General features: G+C 32.8%; 1 protein-coding gene across 2 annotated transcripts in view; it reads right to left on the bottom strand.

Moving 5' to 3' along the window:
- The window catches only part of MFS9 (major facilitator superfamily transporter 9), a 47,243-nt gene extending 29,976 nt beyond the window's left edge, over positions 1-17,267 (bottom strand). The window contains exon 1 of one of the 2 annotated variants that reach the window (XM_076114146.1): positions 17,125-17,267. In XM_076114146.1, coding sequence (XP_075970261.1) covers positions 17,125-17,177 — 53 coding nt within the window. In that variant the 5' untranslated portion in view covers positions 17,178-17,267. Of the gene's footprint in view, positions 1-14,762; positions 15,024-17,124 lie in introns of those variants that run through there. The other variant, XM_076114145.1, reaches the window with a different exon arrangement.
- Between the last annotated feature and the right edge of the window lie 691 nt (positions 17,268-17,958).

The following is a 17,958-nucleotide window of genomic DNA, read 5'->3' as shown; positions in this document are numbered from 1 at the left end:
GCTAAGGTGGGAGCGAGCGAAGCGAAGCTCCCACCTTAGCCTACGTGGTTATTTTTTTTTAACCACCCAGAAGAAGGAGCCCCGCGTAGCGGGGCTCCGGCGACATCTCGACATCATCAAGTGAATATAGGTAAAAGTTCGAAATAAAATAATTGTTCGGACTTTTACCATTGCGAGTTGGTAAATCTTAGGTTATACCGGAAAATCTTAGGATTTACCACCGTTCGGGCTTTTACAGTAACATACATATATACCTACTCAAAAATAAGCTCCACTCGTCCCAACTTAATAATATATAGAATGAACCACAAATGCCAATTTTTACACTATTAATACAGTGTTACAACGACCTCACTTCCTAGTATCGTATCGTACAAACGTCCCCAGAGAGAAGGCTCTATTAAACCGCTGAACCCTTGATGGAAAAGTAATTGGTCCAATTTGAAAGAAACACGCCACCACGACTATTTCCTTGGGATTGTTGCTTTATAATCCTGCGATAACTTTAATAACTAGTTATTAAAGGCTATTATTGCGTTCGCGAAATGTTTTCACGTTTTCCGGTATTTGCATTGTTCGAGTTTCTTCCTGCGCGCTGAGAATAACCTCCTTTGAATTAATGTTCGTCATTGTATTCAGATTGACATTATAAAAACTTTGCCGTTTGTTTGTATCAAAAGTTTAAATAGATGTAAACATTGTTGTGTTCGAAAAAAATAGATTAATTAGTAAAAATCTCATGAAGCATTTTGTTGACAATAAAAAAATTACTATTTTGGACTTCTTTTATAATACGTTAATTATTTTAGTGAAATAAATTATTATGAAGTCGAAAATAGTATGTATAGTTTTGTTCAACACTGTAGTAGTGTACACTATAGAAAATGAATCGAAAATTAGTTTTAAAAGCTGGAAATCCTGTAACAGTAACATGTGATACAAACACACCTGAAAACAAAGCTAAGACAACAGAATAAGTAATACCTAACCATTACCTATAAATACTTCGTATCAAAAATTCGGACTGTTTAAAAATAGCCTCACTTCAACGTGAAGAATGAAAATACCTTTGCTTCAGTGCTGTCACAAAAGATCCCATTTTGTCCTAAGCTCTTGGGCTTTATTTTCTTGTACCCGCTTGTCTTTGTCAAGCAACGTTTTCAAGGATAATAACTGGATTACGAGTCACCGGGTATCTTTATATCTTAAAGAAGAAATAAAGTCCTAATGTGAGACTAAGCCGTTAGTCGTCAGGTAGATTATGAGGTTTTTTATACAAAAACGTGTGTTAGGTAGAGAGGTTAAATATAGTAATATGTGTGCAAAATTTATTTGAGTAATAACTTTATAATAACGTAAGATTCAGGAAAAGAGTAGTCTAGCTTTAGAAATGATCACAACACAAAACTCAAACACATTCAAATTATTTGTAGGTAGGTATGAACATATCCAATTCAAATAACTAGAAAAAAAATACAGTTCTAAACCCCGGTATCTGAGATACATTTAGGGGTAGTTTATCTATTCAATAGCGTCTTCTTTTTATGAGTTTTAACGCTATTGGATAGATAAACTTCCGCTAAATGTATTCAGAAACCGGGCATAAGAAATTTTCAACGGTATGCGACAATTTACATATTTTGATAGAAAATCGTACAGATTATGACATTATAAACATTTGGGAACCAATTAATATACCCAAACGTCTAATGAATAGGAAATGCGAAGGTCATACGACACCTGTATTTAAAGATAACATTAATATTTATAAGTTGAGCACGTGTGTTTGTGTCCAAAAGTATCTATAGTAAGTAGCCGGTCTAGTTTATTCCAATTTTGTGGATAAAAACCGACAATTTAGTAGAGAGCCTCGGCTTGCCAGATTTATCTAGATTATCTTTTCTATAATATAAAAATGAAACGCCAAAAGTGTTGCTAAGTGCAAAACTCAAAAACGACGCAATCAATTCGACTTATTATTTTTGTGATATTTAATTTAAGACACGAGAAAGGTGTTAACGGAAAAACAAACAAAACATGGCAGGAAAATTCGTGAGCTGCACGGGTCAGCTAGTAATTAGTAATTCTGTAAATAACTTAAATAAAGTAGCTGTATCAAATAGTTCACCGACAGCTGCATAAGCCTGTGGGTCACTCATGTTCTAAAATTTGTATTTTGTATACATCCGCTAGCTACGAATCTATACTAATATTATAAAGCTGAAGAGTTTGTTTGTTTGTTTCTTTGTTTGAACGCGCTAATCTCAGGAACTTCTGGTCCGATTTGAAAAATTATTTAAGTATTAGATAGTCTATTTATCGCGGAAGGCTATCATCTCGCTACGACCAATATGGGCAGAGTACCAGTAAAAAATGTTACAAACACGGGGAAAAGTTTGACCCATTCTCTCTCATGTGACGCAAGCGAAGTTGCGTGAGTCAGCTAGTCTAACATACATACAGAGCTCTCTACAAAGTTGTTGGACGAGCGACGAATAGGTGAGCTAGACATGTCTGAATATTGTATTCATTATTGTAAATAACTCGTTATTGGAATGCCTAGATAGTGTTGTCAAGCTGATATCATTGCGGCTTTATTTCTATAAATAATAAACAAGTTTTTAACGCTCTGTCTCACTTTTGGCCAATATTGTCGTTTTGAAATAAAGGTGGTGTTACTGGTGATAGGCCTCAATTTCTTTAATATACTTAACAATAAGATGAAGAAGTATGTAAGGATCGTACCAAGTGGCGTTCGTCGATCTCTGCCTACTCCTACGAGAAAGGGGCTTGATTTTATGTATGTATTACCAATAAATCTAGGACTCATGGAAATGAGTATAAGGTTAATTTGTTTGAAAAGTAAAGCGCCATTAATATCATTTTCTTTCCTACTTTATCAAAACGTCATCTGCACGGGAAATCGATCGTTTTCCTAACATTATTATTAGAATGATAGTTTATACTTAAGTTTCTACTGTCCCACTTTTAAATAACTACTTGTTACTCGATTATCTGTAATTGTTAGGTGTGTAATTGTCATATGCAATTACTACGATTGTGCGTACAGTGAGAGGCCGTCGGCCTTGTCTTCGAGTACCGTAAAGAGATCACCCTTTGACTGATCGCCTTTGTATACATGAATAGATTTAATGGAGCATAGACCAATGATGGATGGAGAAAATAAGACAAGTTTATTTTTAAATACATGTTTTCCCGAATTTCAGAGAGGGGTGAGGTCTTGATTCCACCAAGCTGGCCAATGACTTTGCATCATTTTATTTTCCTTCATTGTTAGAGCAATTGATATTTTTTCTAAATTCGGCAACACACCAATGGCTCTTCGAAGTTATGTGTGTAACTTCGAAGAAGGTGTGTTGCCTCGAGTCCGAACCCTCGACCACTTACGGGGGACGCACAATTTACACCACTCGGCTATCACTGGTTTAAAACGATTTAATATAAAATTGTAATTCGACAACAACTACAAACACCAATGTTTATTGCACACTTCAAATATTCCGACAGTAGACAAAATATCAAGTTTAACCCGTTCATTTTAATGCTTGCCTATTCTTAGATACATTTAACAACATATCAAAATGTAATGAATTGTAATGTGAATTTATATTTCAAAAGCCACTCGCCTATAAAAAGGAAATGCCACCAAAAACATTCTGTAAAAACCTCAAGTCTCGCCGTAAAAAGTGGTGAGATCTATATAATACCAAGTCGATTAATCTATTTAGTCCCTACTTAAAGGACCTTCTGTCTTAAGTTATTACGTATGTTATTATCATGCCAATTAAAAAAAAAATACCTTTAAAACAAATAGATCGACTTGGTTATCGCAAGAAAACACAAATTCGCCATTAATATTTCAGGAGCATTAACTTGTTGTCGTGCTGTGTAGTGTGATACATACTAATAATCAAATCATGCGATGGCCAGGTCGGTCAATTTGTTTTAGAGGTATTTTTGTTAAATTGGCATGATAATAACATACGTAATAACTTAAGACAGAAGGTCCTTTAAGTAGGGACTAAATAGATTAATCGACTTGGTATTATATAGATCTCACCACTTTTTACGGCGAGACTTGAGGTTTTTACAGAATGTTTTTGGTGGCATTTTATTTTCTACAGTAATAATAATTCATTAACCGCAAATGTAACCTTGTAATCTTATACATTTATAGGGGATTACAAAGTTATTGTTGCAGTTGGTGTATTTAGAAAACTGGACCGAAATTAGAAAATATTAAATTTTTCCCATGATTAAGACACTAAACCCTATTTTTATTCTAAATTTTAAGCTTCTAAGTCTGCTAGAAGTACCTTAGACAATTGATGATCGGTGAGTCAGTGAGTCAGTGAGTCAGTGAATCAGTGAGTGACAAAATTCAAAATTTTAACAAGTTGTAATTCTTAAACTACTGGTTCATATTGGCTGAAATTTTAAATATACCGTGTTTATACAATGACTGATTAGTTGCTGAAAATCCAGGCTTCTTGTTTTATCCACAACGAAATTATAGGGGTGTCAAAAATAGCCCGAATTGCTTCGAGAAAAGGATGTTACGGCCGTGCCGCTTTTTTTTGCTCGACTTGCGGGGGCACTTCCGTGCCCCCAGATAATTACAACAAGTAATACGGCCTTCCTATTTGTAATTACAAGTAGTTTTTTGTGCATTCAAATACACGGATACATATAACTGTAATCGTAATATTTTTGATACGATGTTTATTAAACATTAGTTTAATAACAGTCATACATACATTTTATCACTGCTGTTATACATTAAAATTTAGATAGAGGTGTTTAAAATACACCCACGTTTCGTTATTAACAATGTTAGGCTCATGTAATAAGAGGTGAGCCTATAGCCATTTATTTGACAGGTTACCAAATTCTTTACTACTTTTGAGAAATATTCGAAATTAATTTAGAAAAACCCAATAGTTGCCCGATCCCGGAATCGAATCCAGACTTTATGATTATGAGTCGGATGCAATACCGACCGCGAAGAGGCCTCTGTAATATCTTTGATGTGTTGTTTATTAACCAATATTACAATAACAGACAGTCAGTTATAACTAGGGTTGCCAGATCTAGGCTGATCATTTCCTGGACATTTGTCGGGGCACGAACGGAATCAGAGTTTTTGTTTCCCGTCCGAGATTACATCAAGTAGGAATGACCAAAAAAAAACGTCGTAGCATCGTAGCTGAGTAAAAACAAGTATTTTTTAGATTGGTGACCGCATAGTGGTATTTGAACTTGGCGTCTCCGTGCTTCGGAGGGCACGTAAAAAGTCGGTCCCACAGTCGTTAAGCACGTCAAAAGCCTTCGGGCGGCTTTAACAACTTTGAAACTAGTTTGACCACTAACCATACGATAAGAAGAAGACAAAATTCCGAGACAATCCCGAAAATCCGGGCCATCTGGCAGCCCTAGTTATAACTTATAACTGAATAATCGTAACGTTATATAATAACTAGTTATTGTAAGTTATAAAAGATTACGCGTAACTAATGGACTTTTGTTAGGTAATTAACGTGTATAATATGACATAACTTATAAGATGATTCGACCACAACGACAATAGAAAATAACATTATTTCGGTTATAGGCAACAGTTCTGCTTTATAGCATTTTGAGAATGTCATCCGTCTATGCAGAAATTACTGTTGTAAGCAAAGTATAGAATATAAAATTTTCTATGTATTTGCAGGTCAAATAATAGAACTATATTTTCAAAGTTTCAGTTTTATTTCACTCTACGGAAAAATAATAAAAATGCCATTAGTATACAGTAAAGCTTAAGTAGCTTAACTTTTTATAAATAAACCAAATATAAAAGGAATAAGAAATGAGACAAATATTTTGCTTATGGTCTTGTAGAACTGCAGTCTAGAATATCCTACCACATAATAATTCGAGTTTGCTTGTTTTTATTAAAAAAGTCACATGGGAATTTTAATCAAGTATAAAATAAAGTGGTTACGTGATACGCGGCGAGTCACGTGAAACATTGCAGAAACTAACCACATAACAACACTCGACCTATGTGAACTCTACATAAAACATTTGATGCGTGACGTAACTAACTGAAGTAATAGTTATTGTTTTTTGCTAATATTATGAGCACTATGATCGTTGTTAGAATTGAAATAAAGTGTTTCAGCTTTAGGAAACCGAATTATTAGGAAAACTTTAAACCAAATTAAAGAAACACGGTCTAAGCCCTCTTTTGTTCGGGTGGAGTCCCTTGCCCAGCAGTGGGAGTTTCGCATTTCTAATAATATGTATCTTTAGACTACTTGTAAAATCTGGATGGTATTCAAATGTATCCTTATTGAAAAAGGAGGCAATATCTTTTGAATAAAACAACTACAAGCCTGCAAGAAAGATTTCAAAGTAAAGTTATTAAGACATAAAAATGTAAAAAGGAAACCGGGCATTATGTAATCTATACTTTGTCTTGCATTTGGAGACATTTTATTTAATTTAAATGCATTCGAATATCTTCCTACATTACATAAGAATGTCACAGAAATGGCTGTTTTTATATTATTTTATTCAAGTAAATCACACGACTGCGTAAACGACACACAGCAGCAAAAGAACAAAGAAAAAATATTGATAATATGGTTCAATAGATTCAATAGAACAATTGCATGTGAAATGAATGATTCAAATTCCTGTAGCAAGAGGTAATAACTTACTTTGATCTGAAATCTTCGTATATTTTGATTGAGCAGGTACATACAATATTTTTGTGGAACGGCATCAAATCCAATATTAGCCAGACGTGTTAAATGACTTGGAAATATTATTATCTTCAGGCACTACCGAATACTATTACTTAGCTATTTTATTTGTAGATACATACTCAGGACAGAAAAAAAGAGTACAAGACTAAAAAAAACTTTTAAAGTAAGTATAGCAATTAAATAGCCAAGCTCTGAAAATACATTTTTTTATGAACAACGCACAATTTTATAAATGCAATACCTACTTTTCAGCTCTATTTTTATGGACAGTTATACAGGATTGCAAAAAATATCTGGCTGGATAGGAAACTGCATCATGATTAGGCATCGCATTTTAAGATATCATAAATGAATTCTTCACATAATATGTAGGAAGTCGCGAGCAGAAGTAAGTATAATATTATTAGACCGTTGAACGTTATACCAGTATGTCATTGCCGTACCAATAATAAGGCTGCAAGTAGAAGCGGTTTCGTTTCCTGTTATATGAGGTCGAGGTTGGTTTGCATTCTATTAAACGTCAGTTTTACTTGTAAGGTTTATGAATGCAATGTTTTTGTTCGAATTTATTTGTGTATGATGATCAGGCATCTATTTTTGAAGGTGAAATCATAATATATAGAGTTCAAAGTAACTCTTGAAAAAGCCGAATGTATTTTAAGTTTCATATACGCGAATCTTAAGAAAAAAGTTGATATTGAAAAAAGCACCAACTACACTATTCTTACGTTTATGCTCAACTGTGTATTATACCTGCTTAGGGGTTAAATTTGTCGAAAAGGAGAGGAGGGTAGAAGAGTTGTGGTATCCCAACAAGAGCGTTCAGACTTTTCTTGTTCAGCAGTTGTTGTTACGGCAATTCAACAAAGGAAGTCAATATGATCTTACATTTACAATCACTCGACATAATCATATAGAGCAGTCGGCATTACTTGCGAATAAAATGTAAGATGTGTATGACGTAACCACATCGATCTGGTGTCGACGACCTAAGCATTGCCGATCTGACCCTCATTTTGACCGGAGTTCAGCGCAGTAATTATGTATGAGCTAAAACGTGTAGGTGAAACTAGAATTTTATTTAACTTAATTGACTTGTGTTGGTGTTAGATAGAAATAGAATACCTGTAGTTTGTAAAAGTATTTATAGATTTTTTAGAATCGGATCAATAAATCTATATGAATATTGAACATGCCAATGGAACCCTGTCTGCAGGCTATCTTTACACCAATATTAAACTGGCAATTTATGACATTTGACAGAGTATTTCATTAGATCCTGGTGAAGGACTTAATCTTCTTTATTTCTTCTTCGTGGATTAAGACGCAGAAAAATGCAATGTAGCGCGATTCTCTACACTCGGTACCGTGAAGTAATGAGAATTTGACATTTAAAATGTGCTGGGAAAATAGTTCCTACGGCACACGCTAGAGGCGTTTATTGGATTTTCATATAAAAATTGTCGACAGCTAACCAGTTGTCGATAATGGATAGTAAGAGGAAATCTAGTACTGTAGTATCGCTTTTGATATGATTTTGTATAAAATTAAACTACAAGTAGGTAAAAATTAAGCATGTTTTGTTAATTAGAAGCCGACGGATTAGGAAATAAAACGAATATCCTCTCAGATAAGACTGCGATACATAAATAACTATTTTGTAACTTTTAATGAGGTAGATATATTAATTTTATGTAAAATTTTTAAGCTTATTTATTAGCAGCTTGTGCAATATGCTTTACATCAAAATCTTTAAAATAGTTATATGGAAGGCATTAGAATATTCTAGAAGTGTGTAGTATCATGATAGAAGTTTCACATAACTTTTACATAGACTTTCAGGATATAACACGAGATTTTAGCACGAATACTGAGCCTGGTTGCGGATTTATCTATTTACGTATGTATTTAAAAATATATAAGTATGTTTATCAGTTATTTGGTCACCATAGCACAAGCTCTGCTTAGTTTGGAATCAAATGACCGCGTGCGAGTTGCCCAAAGATATTTATTTATTAGTATTTATAATAAAATTGTCCATGTATACAAATATACTTCAAACTAACAATGCACCTGAGACATTTTTATTCATATGCCTGCATTCGATGCACTGCAGAAGAAAAGGGACAAAAAAACAATCACGAGAAGTGAAACAGAATTTAATTTCGAGCGAAACGTTCGATCAGGAAATCATTTATGAAATTGAAGTCTATATTTAGAATAATATTCATTCAATGCATTGAAAATTCAATTAAAATACCAGAACTTATAACCTGAATGAAGTCTATACAGAATCATCTTTAGTTATATATTTTTCGGCCGTTTTTTATAAAGACGGAAGCAATATTGAAACAGGGAACTTCGTATAAAAAAAAACAACTGTAACTGAAATAGTATCACATTACTAAAACCACTGTTCCTTTCCAAATGAAGCCAGGAAGTGGTATTAGTATAAAATGTCATGCGGTTTCATACATACATATACAAAATCACGCCTTTTTCCCATATAGCCAGTCAGAGACCAAAGAACAAATAATGACAAATTTAAGAATAGTATGATGAGAGATCATTGTGGTTTAGAAGATGTCGTGGCAAGAATTAAGAAAGGGATGCTCAGAAATTGCAAATTAGCATTACCTAAATACGTTTGATATGGCTATCGTATCATAATAGACTGAACACGAGAAGATATTATAATACATTAACCTATAGCTGTTTTTTACACCCACTTAAATAATTGTAGGCTTTGCAAAGTAACGGATTATTTTTTTGTCAATTATTAGATTGTGACAATGCTTCTTTTTCTTTACACCTACACTCCTAAATTCTATGGTTTTAATGGATTCATAGAGTTCTATAGAAATAAAAAATAGTTTTTTTAGTCTTGTTGTATACCGTTTACTGGTCTTTGAACCGAGTAGTCCTTCCCTGTTGTTAAATACGAGTAGGATTTGGTTTTCGGTTGCTAATTACATATTTTTAATTCTTATAATTAAGAATAAACAGCACGTGTTTGCAATCTTAATCACACAAAAAATCTAAACTACACACCAAAACACATAATTCGTGGTTTTATCTTTAAACTTTTTATCAATTTATAAAACAAAGGTAACTAAAAAGTCGTGACTTTTTATACACAAGTCTAAACTCAATCTTTACTTAGGTCCGTATTAAACTGAAATCAACAGGAATAGAGTTTTAAGAATTAAATCAGTTACTCTTAATGACGTCTAAAACAAATTTTAGAATAGAAATACGGTGAAGCGACACTGGTGACTGCCTAATAAAATGTTTCAATATGCAATAAGTATTTACAAATTTTTTTTACGATATTATTAAAAAGCCTAAACTTTTTACAAGAACAAGTTTAATAATTTTCCGTTAATAACTACCCAATCCACTTACGAAAAATAGGTTCTTTAAATCGTGTCTCCCGTTTACACCAGTGTGTTAACACGGACCTCAGTCAGACAGAAGTCTCGTCCCTTTTCTGAGAATACCTCAGCTTGTAAACTGAATATTTTATTTCATCTACATGAGAGGACGCTGGCGGTTTCAATATTGCATGCTGAATGCACTTATGGCGTGCTCAAACACAATATATTGTGGACGTACCACGGGTAAGTTTTATTTGTTGAGAGTAAACTGTAGTTTGTTTATAACAACCTATTTTATTACGTTTTACTATAGAGAATAACCGTAAAAGTGCCCTCGTTGTACAGAGAAAGATAATTCATATAACACACACGATTGTACTTTTTCTATTCGATTAATTTTGACTGCAGTATATTTAGACTATCTCGATATTCCTAGAGGTAGAAGGTGCACATGCTCACACGCAGGATAGTCAATCATTATGTCTTATGTTTCTTGTTTTATTAAGTTAGGTAAAATGCCTTTAGTACGTTTTAAATAAAAAGGCACAGTTAACCTTTAGGACCTGATCACGTTTTTTTAAAGTGAAAAAAATTGTGAACATCTGAGAACTTTAATAACAAAGTGTATTTTCCGTTTTGCATATTTATAAGTTTTAAGTTTTAAGTTTGACTTGATTTTATTTATACGAATATCGCATAATACCTAACCACATTGATAGTTTACCATTCACTTATCTCTGAACGATCAATATAGCCCTACAGGATAGTCAATCGTATGGCCTATTGACTATTGTGTGTAAACCGCAATGGTCACATGTGTAGGCGTACAAAGGATTTCCTTACTCTAGTACTGGTAGCCTAAATGTCAGTAAATATTGTACGTTGGTAAACTGGAACTAGTACGCTATTTGATTAATAGATTTTTATTTCCTATTTTAATATTCTATGTACTGTTGTAAAATAATTCATTAATGTAATCAATAAACTACTACTTTGTCCTTAGGGCCTGACGATGCTTAGTACTATAATTAAACTGTTCTATAAGATTATAAAGATAGGCTACGATAACGTTGGTGTTCGTCTTGGTCACCTATTTGGAGGATTGGCGTGAGACAGCCAAAGACAGAAATTAGTGGAAGTTTTTGGGGAAGACCTTTGCCCAACAATGCTACTGGTTTGTAAACAAAATATGAGATATCTGTGGAGGTACCCTGTTGCTTGACAATGCCTTGACATGACATACCTTGAAGAATAGAAATAATATACTTTTATTTCTAGCACGATGTATTAATAATTTTCTCCTTATTCGTCAATGATCTTACAAAAAACATTGTTCATATTCTTTCCAACTGTTTACTATAGTTTAAAACCTTGTCAAATCACTTCATTTCAAACAAAACAAAGACAAATGAATAAGAGATAAATTCTGCATTGCTAATTAAATAATGTTACTTATGCACAAAAATGTATGGAACATTTCCAGACTCCGAATAAATTAACACCGACCTTCAGAGCGAAGAAATGTAAATAAAGTAAAGGAAAACCGCACGAGATTATATGCGATACCTACCATGTTTGTTATTTGCTATGTGTATCATATTGCTTTAGGTAAGTTTAGTAACAATTTAAATAACATATACCCAGAGATACGAGAGGTTTTCCACTCTTTTGATTATAAGGATAAAAAAAAACGAAAATTTAACGCATTACTGTCCTTCTACTGGGCAAGGGCTTTTTCTGGGCAGGGTTGACATATAGCAGCGAAAAATTATCATAAAATTCCCAATTAGAAAAAAGATAACCATGGAATACTACAAGATTATCAAAAGTATCTATGTGTTACACTTTCACGCATAAACTACTGAACCGATTTTGATGAATTTTGCTTTGGCTTGTGCCGTAACTCTTGTACCAGAATAACACACCTGCTGCAGAAATTTGAACAACATTCTACGCGGATGTAATCCCAAGCAAGAGCTAACTTATAATAAAAACGATACGCAAGTAATGACTGAATAAAAAAATATAAAACCTATAAATCACCTTCGAGAATCTGCAGGGGTCTGCATTACTGATACATTCTAGCAACTTTTTATAAACCTGGCCGGTTAAAGTCCTATCTAGTAACGAGCGTTATTTAATTGCGTGACGAGAAAAAAACACATACATAATTTATTTTTATAGAATCACCATCATTTGCGGTAGTTATATCTTTAAATGAATTCCGGAGTCTATAATAACATGTTACATTGCTTTATTCAATTCATCTTTTAAACATGAGAGTGTCTAGACTTGTACCAAAGGAGTTATCTGGTTAGGATCGGATTTATCCAACTGTTTTATATTCAAGAATGGAGTTATATGCCGAAGGAAAAAAGATAGATGCTTCGTTGTTAAGAGTAGGAGACAGTAGGTAATAAGCAGAAGAACTTTGACAATGCGTTGGGACATAAGACTTTGTTTTGTGTAATTAAAAAGAAAAAAGTTCCATTACTATTCCACTGCTAGGCAATGATCTCCTCTCGGGATAAGACAGGGTGGCTTGATTTTACCACACTAAGGGGTGATTGGGGACTTTGCATTCCTTTAAATACATTTATTTCATCACAGTGTTTCAGTCCAAATAAGTGTTTATTATTTTTTTCATTTCACGTCATAATCGAACAATTCTAAGTGCAGACAGCATATTTATTAGCGGAATGTTCATAGAATACCTATCAATAGCACATCAAAGATAAAGGTTATAAACAACGCTTAACATTTCAGACATGTGCTTGCATATCATTTGTCAAAGGCAATATCGAAACAATCAATAAATCTGATGTAGGTGTGATACCTATTTAATTATTCATAAGTAACTATCGGCTCCAGGCACGTTCAGCAAAAAACATCTCATCACTAGCAACAAGAATCAGGCATAATCAGTCAGAAACATGTATACATTGTCACATTTTCAATCATACTTTTCTATATATTAGGTCGGGGAAAAAGTTTCTTCGAATTGTAGTTTGTATGTACATGTAATAAAAATTCTTTGGCTTCAAGAATCACAAACGAGTACACAGTTCATTAGGTTTCTTTCAGTGAGCTCGTGAGGTACCCAAATATCGAGATTTTTTGTGTAGAGAAAAGATTTTATTACAAGTTCAATTATAGCTTTTGATTAATAAATAATTCGCAGTGATTGTTAAATTGACATTTCACTATTTTCATTGATCAAAATGCTTCTGAGAATGTTACAGTTAAAGATAGGAGAAGTACAAAATCTCACGTTCAGTCAGACTGACGTCAAAACAGGCTGTAAAGACGTCAGTTGAGCAGTTATTTATACCTAGTTGTCTTGTTTAATAGAGCACCCATAATTGAAGATAATTGTATAGCAACTGATGAAGAAAGATACTGTTTTGTAGAATATTGTATCCGAAGAATATACGGCAAGCTTAAATCAATGGATGCGAAAGTTTTGTTCGTCATTCATTGAAGTAAGGCAACAGGTGGATTGAACTACGGAAGGTTAAGAATGCAAGGTACTTTGGTTTCTAAAGATTTGAACTCTGCGTATCCCGAAGAAAGTTCAACTTCTTATATTTTTTGAAACCGTAGAATGGATTTTAAAACTTTTCTAACAAAGAAGCAATATTATTTCCTATACTTTATACAACAGAAAACATTGGGAAGGTCAGGAAAAATTGTTTAATACGTGGCGTCTTTAACATAATCTAGTGATATTCTAGTAAATTTAATCAATGCTAGTAGAGGTGAACATAATCTACTGGTCTATAGAAGAGCAGCTAATAAGGCAAAATCTTCACTATAAAATGCATGTATCGTTATTGTTTCTACTCAGATCCGTTCTGTGAATGTCGTATGTCAATATTTCATATTGTGCATAATATAACAATAGAAATTCTATCGTGTCTGTCTATCGTTAAAATAATGCATAACTTTATGAACAATGCTCCCAAACAATAATATTTCTCATACATTTCTTAATATGACGGATAAATCATTTCTTGGGCAATTTATCTTTATGTAAGCCTATTAAAACAACGACTATTAATTAAAAGACGAATTATGTGCATATTAATGTTCAATTACCTTCACATATCGCACTCCCGGTGCAACACTGTCACTTTTGTAAAAAAAAAAACAAATCTATAGATATCTTACAAAGTCATTGTTGTGTGAGGTGTGAACGTTTTAAATGCTTCTCCTGAAAAACTAAATTTTTGCATAAGTGACAGTATTGCACCGGGGATGCGATATGTTAAGTACATTCTTTGAAGTTTTTCGACGTAAAATTGTATTTACAGTTCGGAAATAACCAATAATACAAATTGCAGAAACGGCAGTTATTCTAAAGTTAGTAAAGCGAGACTATCATTCATAGAATCGACAAACGTACCGTAACATTTCGCGACACATTCAACTGCAAACTTAATATCAAACTACATAGCTATATACACATAACGAATTCTGTCAAAATTCAAGCGAAAATCAACCTTAAGTCAAGGTAATAAGGGTACTAAATCACCAAGAGAAATTATAGGTGCTACATAGACATCCTTTGGTAATTGCAAACAATCGCATGTTTTCGCAATAAACTAACCTTTGGGTGCTGTTATAAAACATAGCGGCCTGCCTCTTCAAGTCATCCGAAACCGAGTTTTCTTCGTTCATTTTTTTTCACAACACTACGAACACTACGAAAAGGTAATACACTTCACACCACGGGATATTAAACTTTAGTAGAAGACAATAGGGTATAGTTTTGTTTGTTATGGTTCAAAGGTGAATGTTTGGTATTTAGAGGCCGGCAAGTCGGCGTTCGACGCCCGCGCCTCTCTCTCGGTACTGACACGGCTATCAAGTTAGTTCGCCCACTCACGCGGTCTGAACACCCCCCACTAGTTATTCGATACTCCATTGTTACACGATACGATTTTATTCATATCGCGATCGCACACGTTTATCCTCTTACGTTTACGATGCTTTAATGACCGTGTAATTTTAATTGGTCATCGATTCCTGTACCTATATTTACGCAATTCTATATTTCTTCGAAGATATAAGCGAAAGCTTCAACACCAATGTCCGTATATACCTACCTACCATGGGTTATTAATTTGATAAAGTCTCATATATCTGACTAAGTTAAATATTTTTCTAGCAGGAAATCTGGCCTTAATCCAACCTTGTTCTAGCAAATTAAGGTAACTCTGATAAACTTTCAGTATAGTTAGGTACACAACTTCTTTTTTTTTTAATAATATCCACCTTTATGAAAATATGATGTATACTATACAATAAAAGGAAAAGGATATTACATGCAACAAAAATATACTAATATTTTAAAAATAACCACCTTGTTATATTTTTTTAAAGCAATGGAAACAAACTTTTATCACAGTGCCAGTCCGACCGGCCAGTAGTATAGCACTTAGCATTAACACTATGATAACTGGCCTGCTATCTTATTAGTTGACAAAGCTTTCTGTATTTGTTCTCTGATTCAAACTGCTTAGTACAGCTATGTACCTACCCAGTTATTGTCTTAAATTCTTTGTCCTGTTTACTCTGATGTGATTTTTGTAAACTATTGAAGTCTGATTATGAGACATTGCTTTTTGTGATTGTGTCTTTCTGCATACCTGTATGTGGTTTTAGGGCGACAGAAATTACTAAGTACCTACTTGAGGCCTTACCAAGCAATACTATATTTAAGAATGATACCTAGTCTACTTTAGCTACATAAACTTGTAAGTAATGAAAATCAAATTGTCTTTTGCTGGCTTGTAGGACCCGCCAATTGCCTATTACCTAAGGATTTGCATGTGCAAAGTAATTAAATAAAATCATCCTGACCTAGACAATGCTAAAACCCTTATCAATGTAAATCTCATAAGTAAGTTGAATAAAAGTTCTAATGTAGGTATGTAAAATTAAATCTATAGGTGTAATGATATGAATATTATTGCAATGCTTGGCTAAGGACCACCTTCAAATTCACTTTTCACAGAGAATTTATAAATAATAATGTAATGTAGGTAGATATGTAATTTTATTTGACTTTTAAAACCCAAAGGCATTTATAAATAGCATTTCAAGTTATATACAACCAATTTAAAAAACTGGTTTCCGTATTACTTCATTTTTTTTCTTACATAAGTTGTACCTACCTGTATTCAATTGGTTGTTTATTATTCCAAATATATACCTTAACATAATAATATATGGAAAGAATGTACCAAGTCTTCGTTAAATTAGATAAAGATAGAATTAGATAGATTTTAAATAAATAAATATATGGAAAGAAATGTCTTTGTTATAAAGAAGCTAATTAATTTATTAGATAGAGGTTTTTATTACACTAAAATGTGAAGTACATTGTGGCTTGTTCCTAAATACTATGAAAATAAAATAATAATTGTTGTTGTGCAAATATCTTGAATAACTTTTAGGCTGCATTTAATGTAGGATAACTTATGTGTAAATTAGACTTCTTAACTACTATGTATATTAATAGATAGCAAATTTAAGTAGCATCACTATACACTACTTTAAATAAATAATATTATGTAAAAAATATAGTATGTTACATGCATTTTACGCATGACTAAATGTAGTAATCATTTTAACATAAATAAATTAGTTCACTCGACTTTTACGGTTCACATGAATCGATTATGTAAATAAACTAAAATGCCGCGTCAAAATTACTTCGATGTTTGGAAATATCGCATAAATTATTATAATTGGCAATAGGAACATTGTTAGATAGCACAAGCATATTAGTGTATTTATAATACTCTCAGCGTAACTCTTTTTATTATTTCTAATAATTAGATATCTACTAGTCAAAATATATTTCAAATTTAAGTTTTACGAACGAAACTAAAGTAAGGACGTGGAAAAGATCAATATTTACATATTTTGCAATTGTTTCAACAAAGCACATAAATAAGACTTACCCGTGTTCCCCCCACAGCGGGGAGTAAGCGTATTTATAATCTTGTTTATTCATTATCGGCACTAATAACTTTCACTTTTATAAATAAAGTTTAACGATATTCTGTTGATAACAATGTAAACAGAACCAATGTTATCTTTTTGACACTTAACTTGACAACTATCATTCAGTGTTGCTAATGTTAAAATATAAATAAAACGTTCCTTTACTTTCGTTTTTCGTATCCTCTTACGGTACATAAAAAATAATGATCATTTAAAAATATAAATTAATATAAGGTTGTTGCTTATTGAATTATGATAAATGATGAAAAAAGATCATCTTTGCTTAAACGCCTTATCATAAAATATTTTTTATTTGCATAAAACATTGCTCAGACAATTAATTTAGGCACTAGATTGTTGAGTGTTAAATAACTTAAAGGTTTTTATGGCATTTATTAAGCAGTTTTATTTTATCATATTTAATAAATTATAAATTAGGAGTGATAGCACAATCCACAAAAGTTGAACATGTCGTTTTGATGAAGAGGGTAACAATTTCTCGTTACTTAGTTTGATATTCAAAATCGTTGCAAAGTGTTGATGCTTCTTCTAAAGCAACAGGATACGTAGCTTTATAGTCGGGGATTCTGGACACACTAGATATATATTTTTAATACGTGAAAATGTACTGAAACTTGTTATAGGGACAACATTCGATTTTAAGCAAATCAACTACCAGTTAGGTATGTTGGAATCGGCTTCTAGCTTCACCGGATGCAGCTGTAGCAGTATTTTATAATATAATATGAAGTCACTACCTACCGGACCTTCAAAACACAGTTTCCTTGGTT

The sequence above is a fragment of the Anticarsia gemmatalis genome, chromosome 5 (assembly GCF_050436995.1).
Source record: "Anticarsia gemmatalis isolate Benzon Research Colony breed Stoneville strain chromosome 5, ilAntGemm2 primary, whole genome shotgun sequence".
Lineage (NCBI taxonomy): Eukaryota > Metazoa > Arthropoda > Insecta > Lepidoptera > Erebidae > Anticarsia > Anticarsia gemmatalis.
The sequence above is the reverse complement of the archived record's forward strand: the minus strand, read 5'-3'. Positions and strand labels throughout refer to the sequence as shown.